This window comes from Zootoca vivipara, chromosome 9 (assembly GCF_963506605.1).
Source record: "Zootoca vivipara chromosome 9, rZooViv1.1, whole genome shotgun sequence".
Lineage (NCBI taxonomy): Eukaryota > Metazoa > Chordata > Lepidosauria > Squamata > Lacertidae > Zootoca > Zootoca vivipara.
This window is the reverse complement of record NC_083284.1, coordinates 54847428-54870534: the sequence shown is the minus strand read 5'-3', so window position 1 is coordinate 54870534 and position 23107 is coordinate 54847428. Positions and strand designations below refer to the sequence as shown.

The 23107-nt window shown below is 44.4% G+C and overlaps 1 protein-coding gene across 2 annotated transcripts in view; it reads left to right on the top strand.

The window, feature by feature from the left end:
- Positions 1–23107, top strand: part of LNX1 (ligand of numb-protein X 1) — a 104361-nt gene that overhangs the window by 3673 nt on the left and 77581 nt on the right. Inside the window, exons 1-2 of one of the 2 annotated variants that reach the window (XM_035112091.2) lie at positions 12911–13523; positions 21759–22243. In XM_035112091.2, the coding sequence (XP_034967982.2) occupies positions 21858–22243 (386 nt within the window). In that variant the 5' untranslated portion in view covers positions 12911–13523; positions 21759–21857. Of the gene's footprint in view, positions 1–12910; positions 13524–21758; positions 22244–23107 lie in introns of those variants that run through there. The other variant, XM_035112090.2, reaches the window with a different exon arrangement.

The following is a 23107-nucleotide window of genomic DNA, read 5'->3' as shown; positions in this document are numbered from 1 at the left end:
CAGTTTGACACTTCGAATGTCCAGTTTGAAGCGAAACTCTCCAAATACATATTTTTAAAAGAAAACTCTGACATTCCCCCCACGTCAAGAACATTAATTTCTAAAGTGTGCATGCACATGAAAGCTCATACCTATGACAAACTTAGTTGGTCTCTAAAGTGCTACTGGAAGGATTTTTTTATTATTATTTTGTATTAATTTCTAAAGTGCAACTTTTGTGTGGAAATAGAATTACTGGAGCATCTAGCTGTGATGTGTTTTATAGATGAAGCCATAGGAATAGACAATGCCTGCTTCTTGGGATATCTGTATACAGTGCTTTTTTCTGGGGGGACGCAGGGGTACGCATACCCCTAAACATTTTGTGAATCTAAGTTTGGCCTCATTGAGGGGCAGTATTTCAATATGAGTAGGAAAATGAGAGTACCCCTAAACATTTTTTAAGAAAAAAAGTACTGTATACCTGAAGAAGCGTCTCCACCCCCATCGTTCATCCCGGACACTGAGGTCCAGCGCCGAGGGCTTTCTGACAGTTCCCTCACTGCAAGAAGTGAGGTTACAGGGAACCAGTCAGAGGGTCTTCTCAGTAGTGGCACCCGCCCTGTGGAACACCCTCCCACCAGATGTCAAGGAAATAAATAATTATATGACCTTCCGAAGACATCGGGACTCTTTTAATGTGTGGTGCTGTGTTGTGGTGGTGTTGGTGTTGTTCTTAATGTGTGATGTTCTGTTGTTGTGTTTTTATACATCCTGTTGGAAGCTACCCAGAGTTACTGGGGCAACCCAGTCAGATGGGCTGGGTACAAAAATAAAGTATTATTTAATAATAATAATAATAATAATAATAATAATAATAAATAGTATAAACCAATCATCCGTGCAACAAGCAGTGTCCACATTTTGAACTCATTAGACAAGTAAAATGAAATTAGACACATGCCCAGCCATTTATTCAAAACCATGGGAGGAAAAGAATTCATGCATACAGAGCCAGAGTCTGACTGATGAGAATTCTCAAGTCACCCTGAAGTCAACCCTCAAGGATAGGTGTTTGCTTTGATCTCGGTGCTTAGAGAGGAGGAACTGCTGTTGCTCTGTATACTTTTGTTTCCACACTAGGTTAATTTCTCCTGGCAATTGAGAAGAGAGGGAAATTAACTGAGCCGAGCTTTCCTCGAGTGACAGATGATTGGAGGGCACCCTCAGAATTCCAAACAGACAGAGTTTGACAACCTGTGACACGGTGGGCGTAAAATGTAGCCAAATTTTAAGAGTTGGGCTATATATAGGAATAATTGGGTGGACATTGCTCAGAAAAAAAGGTTTTAAAAAATTGCTCAGAACAGCCTCCATGACTCGTGACTGTTCCACATGACAGACAAAACACACACACACACACACACACACACACACACAGTGGGCATTGGCATGTTGGTTGTTCCCATTGTGTCAAGAGTCTCTCATACCACTTCAAGACATTAAATGGCAGTGGCTGGTTGTGGGTTGACATGAAGCCGTTTACATAAATGGAACTGGTCTACTTAGTGGCTTGCTCTCCATGTGTACAAGCTCCATGTTTCAAGCTCAGGTATGGAGCACTCTCAGGTAGCTCAGGCATTAGTCAATGGCTATGTCAGGACAATCCTGCCATGACAGCCACCCATCCTGCAAACCCATTTGCAGACTTTCTTCATTTAACTCCTCCCCACAACATTCCACATGCTCCTACTCATTGTGCAGGCCAACCAGCTTGCATTGTTTTCTGACACTGGTTGTGATATCATGTAAATATATACCTATCCATCCAAGCCCTTGCCTCTCCTTCCCCCGCCAGTCTTTCTGCTTATTATAATCAGACTTGGCTGAAATATTGAAATTCTCTCTGCAGTGTGTGCACGTATAAGCCTGTGCGAGATGGTGCTATCCATATCCGATGCTACCACTGCCATCTTGGATGCTCTGCCAAGTATGAGGATACCTGAAGTGGTGAGAGCAGATACCATCTTTGGTTTGCACGGGAACACTTGATATGCCCTGTGATTGTGCATATGAAATGTAGCTGTGGTGAAATGGTTGGCTTGACAAAAGCCAATAAGAAAGCGGAGATACCGAGGATAGTTTGGTGGAATAAAGACTGCATGATTCAATCTATTTCTAGAGTAGCTAAGGCAGGGGTGTCAAACTCAAATTCATCGGGGGCCGCATCAGCAGTTTGGTCACCCTCAAAGGGCCGGTTGTATCTGTAGGACTATGTGTCCACTCTTTATTATCATAAATTGTTGTCACTGCATTCAATTATTACTGGTTTTTGTAATAATGTAAGTAATAACTAGCTCTGAAAGCAGAAACATAGTCAGAATAATGGCAAGTAGATATTCAAATGTACAATTAATGTACAATTTATTGAAAAATGATTTTTGGTAACTGCACTGGGTGGTGGAGGTTCGCTAGGGTTTCATGCAGGACCTTTGCAGAGCTACTAGTACCTGGAGAAGCTGGGGTCCTTCTGCATGCAGGACAGATGTTCTGCCAGTGAGCCACCACCCTTCACCAAAGGGACTGGCTGAGGTTGACTCACTGGAGCTGCTCTCCTGGTTCCAGGGTTTAAGGGCCAGAAGTATAAAGCAGCATCCTATGTTTCTGAGGAGAGGGAGGGGGAGGGGAGGGGAGGGAGGGAGGGAGGGAGGGAGGGAGGGAGGGAGGGAGGAAGGAAGGAAGGAAGGAAGGAAGGAAGGAAGGAAGAAAAGAGGGAGTGGAAGGGAGAGAGGAAGGAAGGAAAGAGGGGAGAGAAAGAAGAGTAGGAAATAAGGAAGGGAATAAAGAAGGAAAGAAAAAGAAAGAGGGAGAGAAGACGGAAAGGGAGAAAGAAGGAAGGAAGTAGAGGGAAAGAAAGAATAAGAATGAGGGAGAGGAAGAAAGATGGGAAGGAAGGAAGGAAGGAAGGAAGGAAGGAAGGAAGGAAGGAAGGAAGGAAGGAAGGAAGGAAGAGAAAAGAGGGAGCAGGAGGGAGAGAGGAAGGAAAGAGGTGAGAGAAAGAAGAGTAGGAAAGAAGGAATAAAGAAGGAAAGAAAAAGGGAGAGAAGACAGAGATAAAGAAGGAAGGAAGGAGAGGGAAAGAAAGAATAAGAACGAGAGAGGAAGAAAGAGTGCCAGAAAAGAGTGTGAAGGGACCCAGAGGCAAAAAGCATTTCCCGTGCAGCGTGAGGCAGCGGGTGTCCGTTTTAGGAGAAGTGCGTAAAGCCTCAGAGTTGCACGTTCGTGAGGCTGAGCCGCGGCAGGAGGAGGAGGAGGTGAGGCAAGAGGAGGAGGAGGCGGCGGCGGCTTGCCGGGTCGGTGCCCGGCAGCGCCGTGCGGAGAGTCCCGAGCCTCTGGGACGCAGCAGTGCTCTGTAGCACTTTGAATCCTCCTCCTCCTCCACGCGGCGCTGCTGGGTGCTTTGTCTGTGCTTCAGCAGCAGCAGCAGCCGTTTCCAGGCGCCGAGCCATGGCAGGAGGAGGATTCAAAGTGCTACAGAGCACTGCTGCGTCGCAGAGGCTCGGGACTCTCCGTGCGGCGCTGCTCCGGCCGCCTTTCTACCCCCCCCCCAGCCCTAGCTGTTTGTCGGCGCGGCGCTTCAGCAGCAAGGTCCCGCTGTTGGGTCCCGTTGGCTGGGGCGCTCGGCGGGCCAAGTGACGAGGTCTGGCGGGCCGGATTTGGCCCCCGGGCCTTGTGTTTGACACCCGTGAGCTAAGGGATGGAAGGAGGTGAGCTTTCCATGCAGAAGGCCTTGGATTCTTTTTCTACCCAGGGCTAGGAAAACCTAAAGAGTGGGTGCACAAGACAGAGGAAAGGGGACTAGATGGGTCAAAAGTCTGACTCAGTATCAGGTGGTTTCCTATGTTCCTGTGTTCCTAAACAGGCTTCAGTTCTAGCACAAGACTCATTCAGGAATATGTGGTTATGGGCAAGTCATCCAAACACGCTCCATGTCATCTAACCAGTGAGATGAGTTCATGCATGGAAGCATGAGGCTTCTTTTAATAACGTCCGAATACTTACAACCCCCGAAGATTAAAGGAGCCGCAAGAGCATGCAGCACAATTAAAACGTAATATGTTAAGTGCCGTAGAGTTAATGCACCTAGTTAATTATCACGTGTGCTGAAATTATGTAACTGAGCTAGTTGAATAATATCTTACAAGTGTTCTGTGGTACATCTCAAAACTGCCTGCAGCTTCCACCAGACTTGTTGGACAAGACTTGGCCTGAAAGCTAAGTGGCAAGTGCAAGAAAATCTTTAGAAAGTGCACTGCAGTTGCAGTCCTTAGATGGAATCCAACACTGTGCGATTGGACTTTGGCTCACACGGTGATTCAGCTTTTGCAGCTACCTGCACCCTTCCAAAAAAAAAAAATCTGCTCTGGAAGGTCCCCCAGTCCTCCAGAGCAGATTTTGAGATGCAAAGGGGATTGTGGGACAGAGGAAAGTGGAGGAGCAGAAGTCTGTTCTGCTAGGGTACAGACAATGTTGGATACAACCCCTGGGACCTGTGAGTGGCCCTGGAACATTTTATAAGGAAAGGTGGTGTATGTACTTTAGAAATAAAATGAAGAAATGTGCATGCATCTGAAAAACACATGCACATGAGCAAGTGGGAGGGGCTGAAACCCAATGTGCATTTCCATGGGAACAGGTCCTGTAAAACTTGCTGTTGAATAAACATGCATCAGGCTGCAGGTTCCAAAGGGTGTAAGTTAAAATGCAGTGTTTTAAAGGAAGGAGGGTTTTAGGGTTATATGTGTGCATGGAACTCAGGTGGCACTGTGGTCTAAACCACTGAACTTCTTGGGCTTGCCAGTCAGAAAGCTGGTGGGTTGAATCCGCGCAATGGTGGTGTGCTCCCGTTGCTCTGTCCCAGCTTCTGCCAACCTAGCAGATTGAAAGCATGCCAGTGCAAGTAGATAAATAGGTGGGAAGGTAAATGGCATTTCCATGCGCTCCAGCACTCAACACGGTCCTCCGTGCGCCAGCAGCGGTTTCGTCATGCTGGCCACATGACCTGGAAACCTGTCTGTGGACAAATGCCAGCTCCCTCAGCCTGAAAAGCAAAATGAGTGCCACACCCTATAGTTGCCTTTGATTGGATTTAGCCATTCAGGGCTCCTTTACCCTTTAGCTTTACCTATGTAGTTTTACTGTTGTTGGGTGAGCCACTTGAAGGTGGGAGTGCTGTGAGCCATGAAATCTCAGTGGTTCCTCATTCTGCCTATCACTTTCCCCTTTGGACACCAGAACTATTCCATGAAGCAGGTCAGTATAGCTAGGTGAGCATTTGACTGCAAAAAAATTGAGTTATTGATTTAGCGTGTGGTTTTATGGCTGACGTACAGGTATCATTTTTGAAAGCTGCTATTACAGTAATCTAGAGGCTTCTGAGCACATGACCCAGTGTGAAGTTATCAATAGCTAGCGATGTAAAGATAGTTTCGCATTTCCTACTTGGGCAGTGTGTGCCCTTAATCTCCTTAAACTTTCTCCTCACTTTCGTCATCCTCCTTCCTCCTCAGCGTGCTGAGAAACTGACTTAGTATATATAAAAAAGTATCAGGTGTTATAACGATTGTTGTATGAGAAACTGACTTAGCCATACCCAGTTTCATGGTACATTAGCACCATCACCATTATAAATAGGCCTTGCTAGTTCAGTTGGTTAGAGCAGGGGTTCCCAACAAAAATTTCTCGAGGACCCCTCATCGAGCCGCTATTGTGACAAGGACCCCCATTAATTCCTAATCCTAAAATTAAAAAGTGAGAGCCAAATTAAGAGTCTTTTTATATTTTATATTTATACATTTTTCACAGTTACAACAGAGTACTCCATCAGTATACAGTTAGTTTTAATTTTCAGTTCTTAATGAGATGAACCACTTTTTAACCAACGGTCCATTTTTAACTACGCGAACTGTAGCTTCCGCGAAAAACAACGCTTTGTTTACAAACACTACTGTTTTGCAAAGAGGCAGCGCGTGCCAGGGAGGAGGGAGGGGAATGGAGAAGACAGGGTACCTGCACAGTAGCGCACAAATGAAGCCGATGCGCGCAAAGCATATTGGGGAGGTGAGCGTTAGTAGAATGCACGCGATGCCTCTTTGCAAAACAGTAGTGTTTGTAAAGCGCCACCTAAGGGCATACAGCAGAACTACTGCCTCTATCTAATTCTAGTTTTGCGCTAGACTCTGCTCATGCAGGAAGTGGCCAAAACAAAAAATCTGTTATCATACGAAATATATTTAATATATTTTTTATTCTAATAGCATCTTGCGGACCCCTCTGGCATAGCTCGCGGACCCCTGGGGGTCCGTGGACCACCTGTTGGGAACCACTGGGTTAGAGCATGGTGCTGATAACGCGAAGATTGCATGTTCAATCCCCATATGGCACAGCTGCACATTTCGTTGGACTAGATGATCCTCAGGGTCCCTTCCAACTCTATGAATCTATATATGCATGGGTTGGGTTAATGTTTGAGTTAATTATTGCTTAGCTGTCCAAATCTGTTCTGGAATGAATCTGAAGCAGATGGCTTGTTTTCCTGGTTGCCCCCTGGATAGCTTTTGACACCATCAACCATAACAACCTTCTGGACTGTCTAGAAGGGGCTGGGAGCTGGGGGCACTGTTATACAGTGGTTCTGCTCCTTCCTCCTGGGCCGTGTTCAGAAAGTGGTGGGGGGGATGAGTGTTCAGACCCCTGGGCTCTCACTTGTGGGGTGCCTCAGGGTTCTGTCCTCTCCCCCATGCTTTTCAACATCTACATGCAGCCGCTGGGAGAGTGTGAGGAGCAAAGAGAGATTTGGGCTGGGTGTTCACTATGCGGATGCACTATGCACACCCAGCTCTTCCTCTCTTTCAAATCAGAATCAGTGAAGGTGGTGAAGGTCCTGTGTGAGTGTCTGGAGGTGGTTGGAGGATTGATGGTGGCTAACAGATTGAGGTTGAATCCTGACAGAAGTACTGTTTTGGGGAAAGAGGAGGCGTGCAGGTGTGGAGGACTCCCTGGTCCTGAATGGGGTAACTGTGCCCCTGAAGGACCAGGTGCGCAGCCTGGGAGTCATTTTGGACTCACAGCTGTCCATGGAGGCACAGGTCAATTCTGTGTCCAGGGCAGCTGTTTATCAGCTCCATCTGGTACGCGGGCTGAGACCCTACCTGCCCGCATACTGTCTCGCCAGGATGTGCATGCTCTAGTTATCTCTCACTTGGACTACTGCAATGAGCTCTGTGTGGGGCTATCTTTGAAGGTGACCCAGAAACTACAACTAATCCAGAATGCGGCAGCTAGACTGGTGTCTGGGAGTGGCCACCGAGACCACATAACACCTGTCTTGAAAGACCTACATTGGCTCCCAGTACGTTTCTGAACACAATTCAAAGTGTTGGTGCTGACCTTTAAAGCCCTAAATTGCCTCTGTCCAGTATACCTGAAGGAGCGTCTCCACCCCCATCATTCTGCCCGGACACTGAGGTCCAGTGCCAAGGGCCTTCTGGTGGTTCCCTTGCTGTGAGAAGCCAAGTTACAGGGAACCAGGCAGAGGGCCTTCTCGGTAGTGGCACCCGCCCTGTGGAACACTCTCCCACAAGATGTCAAAGAGAACAACAACTATCAGACTTTTAGAACACATCTGAAGGCAGCCCTGTTTAGGGAAGCTTTTAATGTTTCATAGACTATTTTATTTTAATATTCTGTTAGAAGCCGCCCAGAGTGGCTGGGGAAACCCAGCCAGGTGGGCGGGGTATAAATAATAAATTATTATTATTATTATTATTATTATTATTATTATTATTATTATTATTATTTTATTTTGCTCTAGATTGGGTTCAAAATGAATAGAAGGCCTACGAGGTTTTTAAGCAGAGGTTGGATGGCTGCCTGTCATGATGGGAGTGGGTGGCACCGTGGTCTAAACCACTGAGCTTCTTGGGGTTGCTGATCAGAAGGCTGGCAGTTCGAATCCGCGTGACAGGGTGAGCTCCCGTTGCTCTGTCCCAGCTTCTGCCAACCTAGCAGTTCGAAAACATGCCAGTGCAAGTAGATAAATAGATACCACTGCGGCAGGAAGGTATATGGCATTTCCATGCTGTGGCGTTCACACAGAGCCCTCGGTCATTTCACGGACTATTATCCCTGTGCCACCACGTCTGTTCTCTTCCAGTGCCACCAACCGGGTTTTCCTGGTAATATATTCAGACTCAGTCAGGTTGTAATGTATAAACAAAGATTCCAGTTTATTGTGAAAGCAAACAAGTTTTAAATACTTTGAAACACTGTAATCCAATTCACTCTCTCCCCTCTGTCTCTAACTCACTCTGACTCCCACCCACAAGAAACCAACCAAACGAACTGTCCCTCTATTTCCAACTGTCTTCACCTCTGGCTAAGCCTTTTAAAAAGCAGGTAGGCTCCGCCTCTGGGCTTTTCTATTGGTCTACCTATTAACCCTTTCTCTCCCCCTGTACAGACATTTCCAAAAGAACGGGCAAACACCACACATGCGCTCTGGTTTCCATCACAGTGTCCCATTGCACCAGAAGCGGTTTAGTCATGCCGGCCACATGACCCGGAAAGCTGTCTGTGGACAAACGCCGGCTCCCTCGGCCTGAAAGCGAGATGAGCGCCACAACCCCATAGTCGCCTTTGACTGGACTTAACCGTCCAGGGGTCCTTTACCTTTTGTGACCTATCTGAGATCCCTGCATTGCAGGGGGTTGGACCAGATGGCCCTTGGGGTCCCTTCCAGATCTACAATTCTATGATCTGCTGTGCCATAGTGACATCATCACATCAGGCCAGCTTGGGACTCGTACATGCACAGCTGCTGTCTGGGAGGCATTGTTGCAAAAATAAGGCTGGATTTGGCCCTTCAAGGGAAAACTTATCCACTTGCTCTACCCCTCACAACCTTGGTAGAGTTGCTCGCTGAGTGGAGCAGCTGCCTGGGGATTTACTCCTGCTTTCTTTGACATCAGGGATGGGTGCATTTGGGAGGCATGAGACTTTTTTTTAAAAAAAGAGGTTGTCTAAAATATCTGTAAGCTGCATTTTATCACTTGGCCGCCTTGGGGCTATTTCTGGTCGAAAGGCATAGTAATAAACTCAAACTGTCTGCTTTCCTCCCTTTTGGTTTGGGATGTTACATGATTGAGGCATGGCAAAGAAAACTCTCAAGTTCACCGAGGTTCCCTAGGCTCTGGCATATGGCACTGATGGCATGTATTTAATTGTTCAGCAAGATTTACCGGTATAAGCAACTCAGTCACAAAATATCTCCGAGCTGTTTGTAGAACATGGTATGAAATATTTGCTACAATAAACTTTAACAGCAGTAGATAGGATAAAAAATACAGACGAAGTCGACAGTTTTAAAAAACCAAATGTACATAATAAAATTACGTGTCTGGTTGTGCAGACACCAAAGCAAGGCACCAAATTTACCCTGGACCCACTATGGAGTGCAAATGTATTCTTTTTCAGACATCCAGGGGACACCCAGGAATTACTCACTCTGCTTCAAATTAATTCCAGAGGGAACTTGGACAGGTCAATCAATCATTAACCAACTATTAGGATCCAACACAGATGCTACCGTTCAAGCAGGGATGTGAGCATTTCCACCCTCACCCCCTCAAGATTTGCGGTTTGTTTAGCCTGGCTATCCAAATCAAATTAACTGAAAGGCCTCAATTATCAATTGAATGTCTGGGGAATAACTCAGTTTTTATTGTACTTGAGTTCCAGGAATCTCAGGCACACTGGATGGGAAGCCAGCTGGCTTCTCTATATAAACTGAGCCAGCTGAAGATGAAAATAAAACTGCTTCTGGCTACATTTTGCCAAACTAAAAGGAAATATGCAAAAAGTTTCACACATCTCCTCCTCTCCCCACAATCTATGAACAGTGATTCCACCATAAGCTCACTCATGTATTGCAATCTGAAGAAGTGTGCATGCACACGAAAGCTCATACCAATGACAAACCTAGTTGGCTTCTAAGGTGCTACTGGAAGGAATTTTTTTATTTTGTATTGCAATAAAGTTCTGCTTCATCTAAAACCATGCAATGATGGAGTGGCACCAAGTTATTACTGGGAAGGCTTTGCGTTGGTGGCTTTGCTGTCAAGTCTGACAGCTGTGAGTGAATTACGCAGGCCTTGCTTAAATAGTGCCCCAAGCAAAACATTGTGCCACACAAACCCACACAGTTATTATGCAACATTTCTGAGAAAAGCTACTTTTCAGGGGTTTTTTGGGTTTGTTTGTGTGCCCGTTCAGAGTCGTCTCCCCCTGGTTCTTTGGCGCCCTGTTGGTTGCTCAGGCAGTTAAGCAGTGTTAGCTTGATTCTTGTACTGCGGACACATGTAGACTGAGGAGCTCCCTGCTACTGTTAACTGAAAGGCTACTGACTATGTTTGTTGTCACATGTTTAATCTTCTCTTGAGGATCAAGTTCAGGAAGAGCAGGTTTGGCTTGCTCGAAGCAGGAGGCGCTGTGCAGTGTTCCAGTTTGAAGCAAACAACCAAATTTTAAAACCAAACAAGAAAGGCACCAGAAATGCGTAATGGCACATTTATGCAAACAATTTAAAGTTGAACAGCCATGAGAAGCACATAGGAAAAGGCAATGCGATCAAGAAAATGGGACAATTTGAGGATGGTCCTTAGGCAGAAGAGGGGGTTTCAGCAGATGCAGCTTGCATAACAATCTTTTACATATGGCCCCCTTAGGAGGCAAGTATTTATGTCATCTGAAGAGAGGAGGCAGCGGAATGCCAAGTTCACCGCATGGGACGAAAATCCTGTGTTGGCTCCATTTTTATTTACATGCGTGTGCCTTTTGGCTTAGCCAAACTGCTGGATTTTTTAAATGCCAGGTTTTCTTTTCTTTATTTGTTTTATGGACTTGATTCAATTAGAACGAACAAAAATAGCTTGTAGAACAGAATGAATTCGGTTTAAGGAAGGGATGTTCCCATTTTTCATGCCTGTCAACAAGCTTTACTGTAGAGGCATGGAAATTTAGCGTAGAATTTGGTTGCCTACAGAGCTTGGCTTTCACTTATACTCCCCCCCCCCCAGGAGAGTTATAGTGTCAGTCTCAGTACTTGGATTCCCAGGGGGCCATTGGGCAGGACCTCTAGAGGTCAGAGAAAGGATTTTCAAGTCCCTAAATATCCTTACTGTGTTGCATGGCTACAAATTCCTGATTTACATTCTCCTCCTTGCAGTCTTGCATCAGTCCTTGCCATGTGCTCATGCATCAGATATATTCCTAACAAGTTTTGCTTTCAAAATCATGAGAAAGCTTCCATTGCTCAGCTAGGCACAAATCCCCAAATTTGACTGAAATGCATCTGTCAGATGCACCCTTGCCTATACGTCTTCCTGATTTTTGGACTATTGGATATGTTGAAATGAATGGCAATTCATTTGATTATTCCCTCCTGGGAAGCAACATGACTACGCTGAATGCTACTGATTAGCTGGCCAGCTGTGCTTAAAAAAAAACAAAAAACCCTACAGAAGAACAGTTTGGGATGTGTCATTAGTTAAACCTTTGAGGAATTTTGGAGTGTGGTAAAATATTAATTTTCTTAGTAACTAGATATATCAGGAGAGGACTGATAGCTTAGTTTTAAAATCAGGCACCTCCCATTAAACTAGCTGCCATAAAGTGGATTAAGGAAATGCATTTGATACAGAGAGACCAGTAATAATGGCTGGAGGAGAACATGTCTAGAGCAGTTAAGCCAATGAACTGAGAAAACATAACAGGGGGCAGACGGACTAGATAGCTTGCAGTACTTTAAATAAAATGTACTCTATAATGTTAATTTTAAGCTTTGTAGATTTCATTTTTCCAATTACATGATGGTTTCTTTGTTCCCACAATTATATATTAAGATATCTCTCTAGTTATGTCTTAGTCTTAATTGGCTTCCCAATCTTTTGAGTTCAGTTAACAGCCATCTTCCCACTGCTGACCTTGGTAGTCATAAGTCTAAAAATGTATCTATCAGCTTTTTGACAGGTCCGGCTTAGCTCTATGCATATGTCCATGATAATGGAGTCTTCCTTCCCCAACTTTATTCCCCATCTTCAAAATAGGAGTCCCCAATAACTTGCCTTAGGGCTCTTCCATACTTGAGGCTCATCCACACCTCATTTTAAGCTTGTACAGTGGTACCTCTACTTACGAATAACTCTACTTACGAATGTTTCTACTTACGAACGGAGCTCCGTCCGCCATCTTGGATGCGGTTTAGATAGGATTTTTTCTACTTACGAATTTTTAGATAGGGTTGCTTCTACTTACGAATTTTTTCTCCCAATGCATTCCTATGGGATTCGACTTACAATTTTTTTCGACTTACAAATGTGTGTTCGGAACGCATTAAATTCATAAGTAGTGGTACCACTGTAATTTGATCCTATCCATGATTATTCAGAAATTCCACTTAATTCAATGGAAACAGGGCCTTTCACATTTCAATAGTGCCCCATGCAAGGCCAAAATTTGGCACCCAACTCTCACCTTCCGTTCTGCTCAATTTACTACATTATCATTGTGGTGCCCTGCAGATCCCACTATGCTTGCCACCCAGTGCATAGAACTGGTCACACTGCCCTAAATCTGCCTCTGATGGAAAGTGTAGATGAGATCACAGCTGTGAAGCCTGAGCCTTTTTGTGTTTAATTGAAGGTTCCCCAATGCATTCAGCGACACTTTATTTATACGGAGGTGCAAAGACAGCTACAGTCTTTAAGCATAAGATCAGGCTGTAGGTTTAAGAGCAATCCTGCAGGGTCAATTTCTTTGGGGGGGGGATTTAATTGCTCAAGGCCACCCAGTGAGCCTCACAGCTGAATGAGGATCTGAACCTGGTTTCTCAGATCCCAACTAGTGCACCCTGAGCGATCTTTATTAACTCTCAAAAAGTCATATTTCCAGATCAATACAACTGTGTCCTTGGATCTTTATGATATGACCGGACTGCCTGGGGGGAAAAAACCCTGCCTGAACATTCAGAGGAACAACTTAAGTGGCAGTCAAGCAATTTGCACTCTCTAGCCCTACACATTTGCATAATAAGATTTATTGCATGCAGTGCCGTTGCATTTATGAGGGCAATTAGGAGGAGTACATACTTTGAGGAGTAGTTCAGGAGAGATCAGGCACCTGACTTGGTTTACACCACATGACTGGCTCCTGATGTATAGGTGAGAAGCATGCTGGTGAAGCAGTACCGTAAGTTCATGTCTGTCTGTTGCTGTTGATCAGCAGCGTCTTGGGACAGGACTTTTCTTGCCTTCAGAATCAGCCAAGAGAGTATCTGTCAAAGCTTATGTTGATTAGGTTACTCAAGAAGTAGGAAAAGTCGGAGAGCGTTCTTTTTGGAAGGTGAAATACTCTGAAGTCACTGGCCTTTTGAAATTTGTGTGAACTACCGCAGGACATCACTATATGGAATACAGCTAAGAGACAAGGTAAGCCTGTAAGATGCAGAGCATGGGCTCAGTGTAGCTTGTACAGCACTGGCTGGGGGACTGAGCATGTAGCACATGTTGGCACATGGACTTTGCCCTCCATCTAATACACATGTTGGAGCCTGCTTCCATGAGAAAATAGCATCTGCTTGCCATTCCTGTGGCTGCAATTTGTTTTAACTGCTTTGAATACTGAATTTTAAATTGTTGTATAACCTGCCCTGGGAGCTTCTGGAGAAGGGCAAGTAATAAATTCACTACTAATAATAATGATTGGGGTGGGGCTGTTTCTAATTGTGCGCTAATGACTGGATTGTATACACATGTGGGAACTGTGGCAGAGGAATTGAGTGAAATACAAATATTTGAATATTACTATATTTTTTACCATTTTTAGTATTTTTTTTTTTTACCATTTTAGCTTGTCAGGTTTTTTTAGCATCCTGTACCTCTGTTGTCTGTGACTATGACTGAGAGTTTAGAATGCACAAAATGATCTCGATGGGCTTAGATGTGTCAAGGTTGTTGCTTTTTAATATAAAAAGAATGGAGAGTTAAGTTGTTGCAGCTGAGACTGGTTTGTTGTAAGGTTTACAAGGTGTCTGTGGAAACTTGCATTTCTTTGTATTGGATTCATACATAGGTAGATTGTAATCCTTTGGAAGGAAGTCTTGCTGTGTTCAATGGGGTTGGCTCCCAGGCAAGTGTGCATATGATTGCAAACAAAAACTAGGAAGCGTATACTTCCCCCCCCCCTTTTCTTTCTCATACACAAATGTCAAAAACACATGGTGTGGTTTTACTGAAACCTTTGTTGAAGAAACAATTGTTTCCTAAAACTGCATGGACATTTCCAAATCAAAATTCAGATCCAGTGTGGAGTGTTTCTCCGAAAATAAGACATCCCCTGAAAATAAGCCACCATGTGTTTTTTTGAGGAAAAATAAATATAAGACACTGTCTTATTTTTGGAGAAACACGGTAGGACCTGAGAGATAAAGAGTGAAATCCCCATTCAGTCTTGAAGCTCATTGGGTGACCTTGGGGCCTCTCAGCCCAACCTACCTGATAAGTTGGAAAAAAAGGGGGTGGGGAGGACTTTGCCTGCCACCTTGAGCTGCTTGGAAGAAAGACAATAATCGGAATCCACTGGGGTTGGAGCTACAATTGCTCAACTTTTGTGCAAACACATTCCTTTAGAGCAGGCTTCCTCAACCTTGGCCCTCCAGATGTTTTTTCGCCTACAACTCCCATGATCCCCAGCTAGCAGGACCCAGTGGTCAGGGATGGTGGGAATTATAGTCTCGAAACATTTGGAGGGCCGAGGTTGAGGAAGCCTGCTTTAGAGGTGTCATGATAAGAGAAATGAATTAGTAAAGTGTGATGTTTATCTATAGCTTCAGCTATTAGAAAATCCTCTCCTAAGAAGCACACAATCAATGACTGTTTGATTCTTGTCATGTTGGAAATGTGAGGGAATCAGCTCATAGATGCATGAGCCTTTGGTTATTTGGAAGTTGTTTATCAGCTGGTGAAGACAGCCCAAGAAGTTGCCTCTTAGTTCTGCTGAGTCAGGCATTCCACACAGTAGGCACCACCCTGTCTGGAAAGGACTTGTTTAGTCCTGGGTGCTCTCATCGATATTAATTCAGGGACCAGGGAAAACATTGAGTAAGGCCACTGATTGCCCTGGTATCAAAGGCTAGAGCGGAATATAAGCAGTGCTATTTTTCTAGAGAGAGAGGTGCCAGAACTCATGAATGCCTCCCTTGTTCTCTTATAATGGCAATGGCGCCCACCTGAGAGGTGCCAGAACTGAGTTCTGGTGAGTTCTGGCTGACAAAATCCCTGCTTATTTGTTCAATGCATCCTTCCTCCCAGGATGGTAAACACAAGCAATAAAACAAAGCATCAATTTCAATTAGCACAAATAGTTTTGAAAAATAAGTAATGATAATAGTCCTTCATGTGAATTTGGCCTTGGAGAGATTTTCTTGTGACTCTTATGTAGCATTGGATAACTAACGTTGCAAAACTAATTGCACTATTTTACTTTTTTATTTAAAAAATGCCACACTTAACTTATGGTTGGTATTTGTTTTAAAAGCATTTCCTATAGAAAAGTGGCTTTGTCTGTAGTGGCTCCATGTTTGTGGAAGCTCTCATGTGTGTGTGTGTGTGTGTGTGTTGTCCAGTAGCATTTATATATATATATTTCGACTGCGTCAGACCAACACGGCTACCGGTATCTACTTGACTCTTTAAAGTGTGTTTGTGGGATGGGAGAGTTATTGGGGTTTTAAAATCATGCATTTTGTGCTTTTATATTGTATTTTTATGTTGTGAACCACACTGAGATCTGCGGATGAAGGGCGGTATACAAATTTAATAAATAATATTAATAGGCTGAAAACTTTTATGTCCTTTTGTGGAAGCATATCCTATGGGACCTGGTGTGCCTTAGCTTCTGATGGCAGAAGTTTGAGGTGGCCTTGAGGAGCAGCCACAGGGAGGGCCACATTGCCAGACTTGTGAGGTAGGGACAAATTTCGGCCTGTGTGAGCGGTGCACATGCACTAGGTGCTGAGCCAAGGGGCACCGTCTCAAAGCCCAGTAAGTGAGGTGCTGGGCTTTGGGAAGAAGCCATGAGGCTCTGACTGGGTCCTGGAGTCCTCCCATCTCCTTCCCAAGCTTTGTTAGTGCTTTCCCAGCTTTGGAACGCAGCATGAGGGCTGAAGGGGGCACCCAATTTTGGCCTTGCACAGGACCCCCATAGTACCCAAGTCCACCACTGTGTGAGGGCAATTGTTCCTTACAAGATTTGGTACAAGAAGGGGGAAACCAGCATATTTAAGGCAGTCCTGCCCTTTGCCCAAGGTTAGTTTTGTGAGGCAGGCAATGCTGCTCCTCTCCCAGTTTTTAGGAGTTGCCCTGAGAGTCTTGGTTCCACCTTATAGGGTTAGGAGGTAATTTTTTGCACGTTCTGCAGAATTGGCCTTTGCAGAGCAGGCTTGTTGTCTTCCCCAGGGCACTGTAGTTGGGATGGGATGTGTACTAGCTTTAATTGGTCTAATTGGACTTGTTAATTTTTGTCATGGCTTGGCAGGTGGCCAGTGACTGAGGAGGAGCCCTTTAGGGGTGAGAAAGAGCCTGGGAGGTAACATCATTGTCAAGGAAAGGTGGAGAGCTTAGCACAGATTGCCATCTCCTTGGGGACAAGCTGGGGTGGCAAAGTACAAGTGGCTGCCATTTGGAGCTGGCATTGAACTCATCCTGGGATTGGGCAGGCTTGCCCAGTTGGGGATAGGTCAATTGGTGGGACAGCCGTGCTGGGCCTCAGGGACACAGGGAGCTCCTTAATGACTGGTCTGGTGATGTTAATTATTAAAAGCTGCCCGTTTAAAATAAAGTTATGGCCTTCTTAAATCTATTTATGTATCTGACTCTTTTATTGGCACACATAATAAGCATGCTTCAGATGGAGCACCCCATTAAATCTTGTGCCCACAGCTCATCAGATGTCAGCCAATGCTAGGTGTCATAAAAAGAAGACAATTGCTGTAATAGTTTCGGTGGTATGAGCAGCAGTTGGATTTTCTGTTGTATTTCAAGGCTTGGTGTCTACCTTTGAAAAGCCACATCTAGTATTTAAAGTTAGGATGTCATATGTTCTACTTACTCATTTCAGATGTGCTCTGCAAGCGGAATACTTACATCCATTGAACACATTGGCTGTACTTTAGTTGAGATATCGGTGTTTTAAGGTTACTATCATACATACGAAACTAACAATATGATAAACAGAATCATAGAGTTGGAATGGACCCCTAGGGGTCATCTAGTCCAACCCCCTGCAATGTAGGAATCTCCCCCACCCCACCCCAGTATGGGACTCGAATCCCCGGCCCTGAGATTAATAGTCTCGTGATGCTTAATAAAAGCAAAGACAGTCAGGCAGTCAAAATGTATTTGTTTTTAACCATGTGCCGTGACAAAACAGGGTTGTATTTAGAGTTCAGGGGGGAAAAGCCAGCTGCCTATATAAATAGAAGACCCGCTGCAAACAATGGTTACTAATGCTACAGTTGCAAAAACCACAAAATCATTTTAGGGTCAAATAAAACAAGAAGCTTATTAAACATCTCGACAACAGCTTATGTAAGATGATCTTCCATGACATGCAGCATGGCATGCAGCATGACATGCTACAAGCCCTCCTATGGGCTTGTGCTTCAGGAATGAGCTACGGTACTTCCTGTGAGCAAGAGAACAGCAGGTAGCAATTTTTGGCACTGAATTTTCTATGTCATCTTTTGATTACAGCACGAGGGCCTGATCCAACAAAGTCTTGCCTTACCTTGCTATGTCTCCCTCCCTCCCTCCCTGTTTCACTATGAGCCAGAGCAGGCCACCAAAAGCCGTGCCGAGGAACCAAATACCATTCCCATGGAACCTCTGCCAGCAGTTCCTCACTTCTTGAGTATTGTTTCTCCTTGAATGAGTTGCCAATTTCTCACTTGAACTGGCAGTAATTCAGAGCTGCAGTATCTGTCTCCAAGGGTGCAGAAAGTTAGCTGGGACTTGCTCTGTATACTAGGGATGTGGGTTGTGCCAGCGCTGTGTAGGATGTCATTAGGTCAGACTCTTAGTATGAAGAAAAAAGCCTACAGTCTGGAATTTGTGGATTTAACATACTGACACATACCTGTGTCTGTGTTGACTGTGTCAGTACTGGGTCTTTTTGATCTTCTTTATTACAACAGCAGAATATGGCCTGAAGGGAGCAATGCCTCTCTCGGCCTGCTTTTCATATTATTATTATTATCATTGTGGATATAATTGTATTCATGACCTGTAAAAGAGAGTACCATATTCCAGCTAAACCTGCTTTCAACTGGATAAACTGCTCTGGAGTCTTGCAAAGAGAGAGAGACGGGGGTGGGGGGAATAGAGCAATAGCTTCACAACCTTAAGCTCTTGTTCACAACCCCAGATTCTGACTCATTGAGGTGACTTTTCGATAAACTCTTTGTGTGTTAGCCACACTCGTTTACAACATGGTAGCAACCTCTAACTGCCTGTAATGAAAGCTGATTAATTTTTTGACAGCACGTTGGAATCCCTTGAAGCGTCAAGGTATTGTTGGCATCTTTACTAGTTCTGTCAACTGACTGGAATTTTTAAGCAGATGGGAGGGATCGGTCAGTTAATAACTGATGCAGAAACATAACCAGGAGGTGTATTATTAGGGAGGTAGTATGGTGAGCAGGAGAAGCGTAGACTTGTGCCCCAGTCCTTTAAGCACCTAGTGGCACCCCGATCAGTAGCACAGCCTCAGGCATCTTCTTCACTAATTTTCGTTTCCCACAGAGATCCAAGAGAAGGGAGAAGTTAGCTGGAGTTGTAGGGGCTGAAATTTCACTACATATGTCGCCACCCTGCATGCTCTAGGTGGAGTTACACACATTTTGCTCTGCCTGGGTTCCTCACAATTAAAATGCTGGCATAAAACAGTGCACAGGGGGAAACTGTGTTGAACTCTACTGCTTCTAATGTGTGTGTTTTTAATTTTAAAAAAAATTCTGTACACCTCCCTGATATCTGAGAGGGCGGTATTATAAATACTTTGATAAGTAAATAGCAAATGTAGCTACGCCTTTCCACTGGCCACAACCCTTTCTTGCTCTCAACTCTTTCTACCCCACCAAGATCTCTTGGCTTTGCCTCATGAGGTCTTCAGCTCCACCCACATCTCACACGGTAGGCCTAAGTCATGCCCATTAACTTCAATAAGTAGGAAAAGCATTGGATACAAGCCATTGAACTCAGTGGGTCTTGCTTCTGAGTTAACATGCTTAAGAGTTGCCCTGCTAATGACCTGAATGCCAGGTTGTGTTAATCATGCATTTATACAACCTTTCTATTTCGTTTTGGTATCCTCAAGATTAAATAAACAGAATCAAACCTGACACCTCCAAGGAATGATGACAGAATAAGGCACAGCACATTACTTGCATTATGGATATAGGCTGTGGCTAACATAAATATTGTATAGTGACCCTAATCCATCTTTGCTTTTATCTGATGCCTGCCACAAGTAGTAAATCGAGAAGGGATTCCCCCCCCCCACCCTCTCCCACTGGCATTAATGAAATTGTTGTATAATCTTTCAGGGCTATAGCGGTTATAGTACTTTTTTTTCATATGTAATCCTGAATGCTCAAGAAACATAATGTCTCCCTAGGGAATGGATTTCATACTGAAGCAGCAGGCAGTGTTATGCCTTCAATAAAGAGATGCTGCAGAATTTTGTGGGGTCCACTGGGAAGCCAGTCTTGAAGTATGACTAGGTGTGGCATGAGACCGGAAGAAAGGAAATGTATTTTTGCCATTTGGAAGGTTCAGGGCACTTCCACATGAAAGCCTTTTCCCAAGCTATTTTCCTTCTCATTCCCCCCTAACCAGAATTCGGGGTAGCATAGCACTGTCCATACCTTTCCTAATTTTATCCATATTCATCCTCGGCATTCCATCTCTCAAGACAAACGGATGCCAGCCATACCTCTAAGACATGTCACACAGCATGTCAGAAACAAACTATATCCAAAAACTTAAATCGTTTTGTTTTGAGACAGACACACCTTGGGAGTTTTGACAACTATACCAGTCTTAACAATATTAACCAGGGCCCCCTCCCCCCAAAAAAGGAAAATCTGTATTAACAAGGAGACTGGGATGTGTACAACATCACACGTCAAAGTTCCTCCTGTTTACTTCACTGAAAATAATGATTGTGGTTGCAGAGATATCCAGGAACTCCTACTCTGAAGTTACAAACTTAAAAGTGAGATTTGAACTCTGTGCCACAGTGATTCCCAGGATCTTCTGACATGGCTGTTGTACATTAAGTAAAATTCAGACTTGCAGCTCTTTGCCACAATGGCAAGATTTTTCCAGAGACTCCCAGGGCACTAACCTCACAGCAACTCTAAAAATATAATCTGTGAGTGATTATCCTTTAGGCTAAGCAGCCAAGTGATGAGGTAAATAATAAGTTGCTGCAAAGTGACATAAGGATGATTTTAAAGTGTCACCATTCTATCACCCAGAGTCCTAGACGTTGACCCTGATGTCAGTGTCTTGGGGTCATCTATGCAGATCAGCAAGCCAGCTGTCCTTCCCTGCCTCCCCCCCCCCCCCCGCCCCAAGCATGAACCATGTGTTTTCAACAGCTGTTTCACAGCTTGGATATACACCACTAGGATTTTGTGAAGACATGAGACCCGATCAAGAGCAGACCAGAGGACGTTGTCACCCTATATATGTATGATATATAGCAGGCATCCCCTAACTTTGGCCCTCCAGATGTTTTGGACTACAATTCCCATCTTCCCCGACCACTGGTCCTGTTAGCTAGGGATCATGGGAGTTGTAGGCCAAAACATCTGGAGGGCCGCAGTTTGGGGATGCCTGATATATAGTGTTTATCACCCATTTTATGGAGATGTGGTGCTTGCAGAAAAAGAGAAGAAAAAGCACAGGTAGTGGTTGCAACTCTAAGGAATAATGTGAGTAAAAATAACAACACCGCAAATTAAACAACATGGAACACATAGGTTTATCTTGCCCCATTGTGTTCCCTACTTGTTAGGTAACAACAATCATACATGGCTTTTATTGAGTGCTTGAATTCTTCTGTAATCTCTATTTCAGTAATCCTCACAACCCTGTAAGGTAGGTCAGTATTATGAGAATCAGTGTTTTGTGTAGGATAAAATGAAGGACTGGGATGGAAGAGGCCCAGATTCAAATCCCTCCTTGGCCATAAAGCTTACTAGGTGACCCTGGGCCAGTCATATTCTCTCCATCTAACCTGCCACACATGTGATAATAAAAAAAAGGGAGAATGGTGACACCAGCTTGAGCTTCTTGGCGGAAAGGCAAAATGTGAATGCAATAAATATTGAATAATAATGTTATACTTCCCACACATTGGTGGAGAGGCAAGGGTGCAGAAGCCGAAAGATGAGTGGCTGACAAAAACCGCTTACGGAGTTGACTGATAGCTGCATAGCACCATTTCTGCTGTTATTTGTTCTTTAATGCAAACTCCTACTAAGCTTTGAATCACTGGCTTGCACAATAAGGTTTGTCTGTTGTGTCCTGTTCCCTAAAATTATCAACTACAGACGTTGCAACACAATTTCATTTGATCTTTGCTCTATTCCCCTACAGCTTTGAAGACCCACAGGAACAGCGGGCAGTTTTGTGGATTAAGATTAACATCGGGATAGAAGTTACATTTTCTTTACTCCTCGTGCCGTTTACCCCAAGATGAGTCACAAAGACCCATCAGAAGGAAGCTCAGAAGAACCCTTATGTTTGATCTGTGGCCAGCCCCACCTCCCAGAAGAGAACCATTTCTATAGCTACACAGAAGATGCGGATGACGATCTAATCTGCCACATTTGCTTGCAACCGCTGCTTCAACCTCTGGACACGCCATGTGGCCACACCTACTGCACAATTTGCCTTACGGATTTCCTAGTGGAAAAAGACTTTTGCCCGGTGGATCGCAAAACTCTGACCCTACAGTCTTGCAGAAAGTCGAGCATATTAGTCAATAAACTCTTGGATAAACTAATGGTTAGCTGCCCTTTCACAGAGCACTGCTCGGAGGTCGTGCAACGCTGTAACCTTCAGCAGCATTTTCAGAATGGGTAAGTCCTTCTGTATATTTCCACTCCCCACCCCCATCACTGACGGGAATCACATCAGTGTCCTTTGTGTTACAGCTAATGGCTTTTTTTCCTCAACAAGAAAACGAACAGGTTCTGTTGCAAGTTAGTTCGCTGTAAAAAGTAGGAGGTAAGTCTCCCTAGTGAGGATGTAGCAGTTACTAATGGAAGACTGTGCCCTGGTTGGATACACCAGAGGGAGATATATCATGTCATCAAAGGCAATTGGTGAAGCCTTATTCCACTTTGTTGAGTCTCGGTATGAGAAGAATGAATGTTATGCACACAAACAAAACGCGAGGAAAACCTCTCCTAAAATGAATCTTTAAAGCTCCCCATTCTTTTTCACTTTATTTAAATCTTAAAGAGCTGAAATCTGCAGCTTTATATTGGTGATACTTTACACCTCAGAGCCTGATTAAGATATTGAAGCAGTGTGTGAAAGTGCCACAAGTGTGTATGTGGATGCTGATTTTTATATGTTTGAGGCATACGGGTTCGGGCATATTAAAATGGAATATGGATGGTCTATATAGAACAAGAGGCTACACATTTCCCATCAGACCTTGAAATATGTTTTTTTGGGATATCAGAAGAACATCATGCCTTCAAAAAAATGAAGGGTTTCTATAACTGCGAGATGAGCGCCGCAACCCCAGAGTCGGTCACGACTGGACCTAATAGTCAGGGGTCCCCTTTACCTTTTAATGTCATAAATAGGGACGCGGGTGGCGCTGTGGTGTAAACCACTGAGCCTAGGGCTTGACGATAAGAAGGTCGGCAGTTCAAATCCCCGCGACGGGGTGATCTCCTGTTGTTTGGTCCCAGCTCCTGCCCACCTAGCAG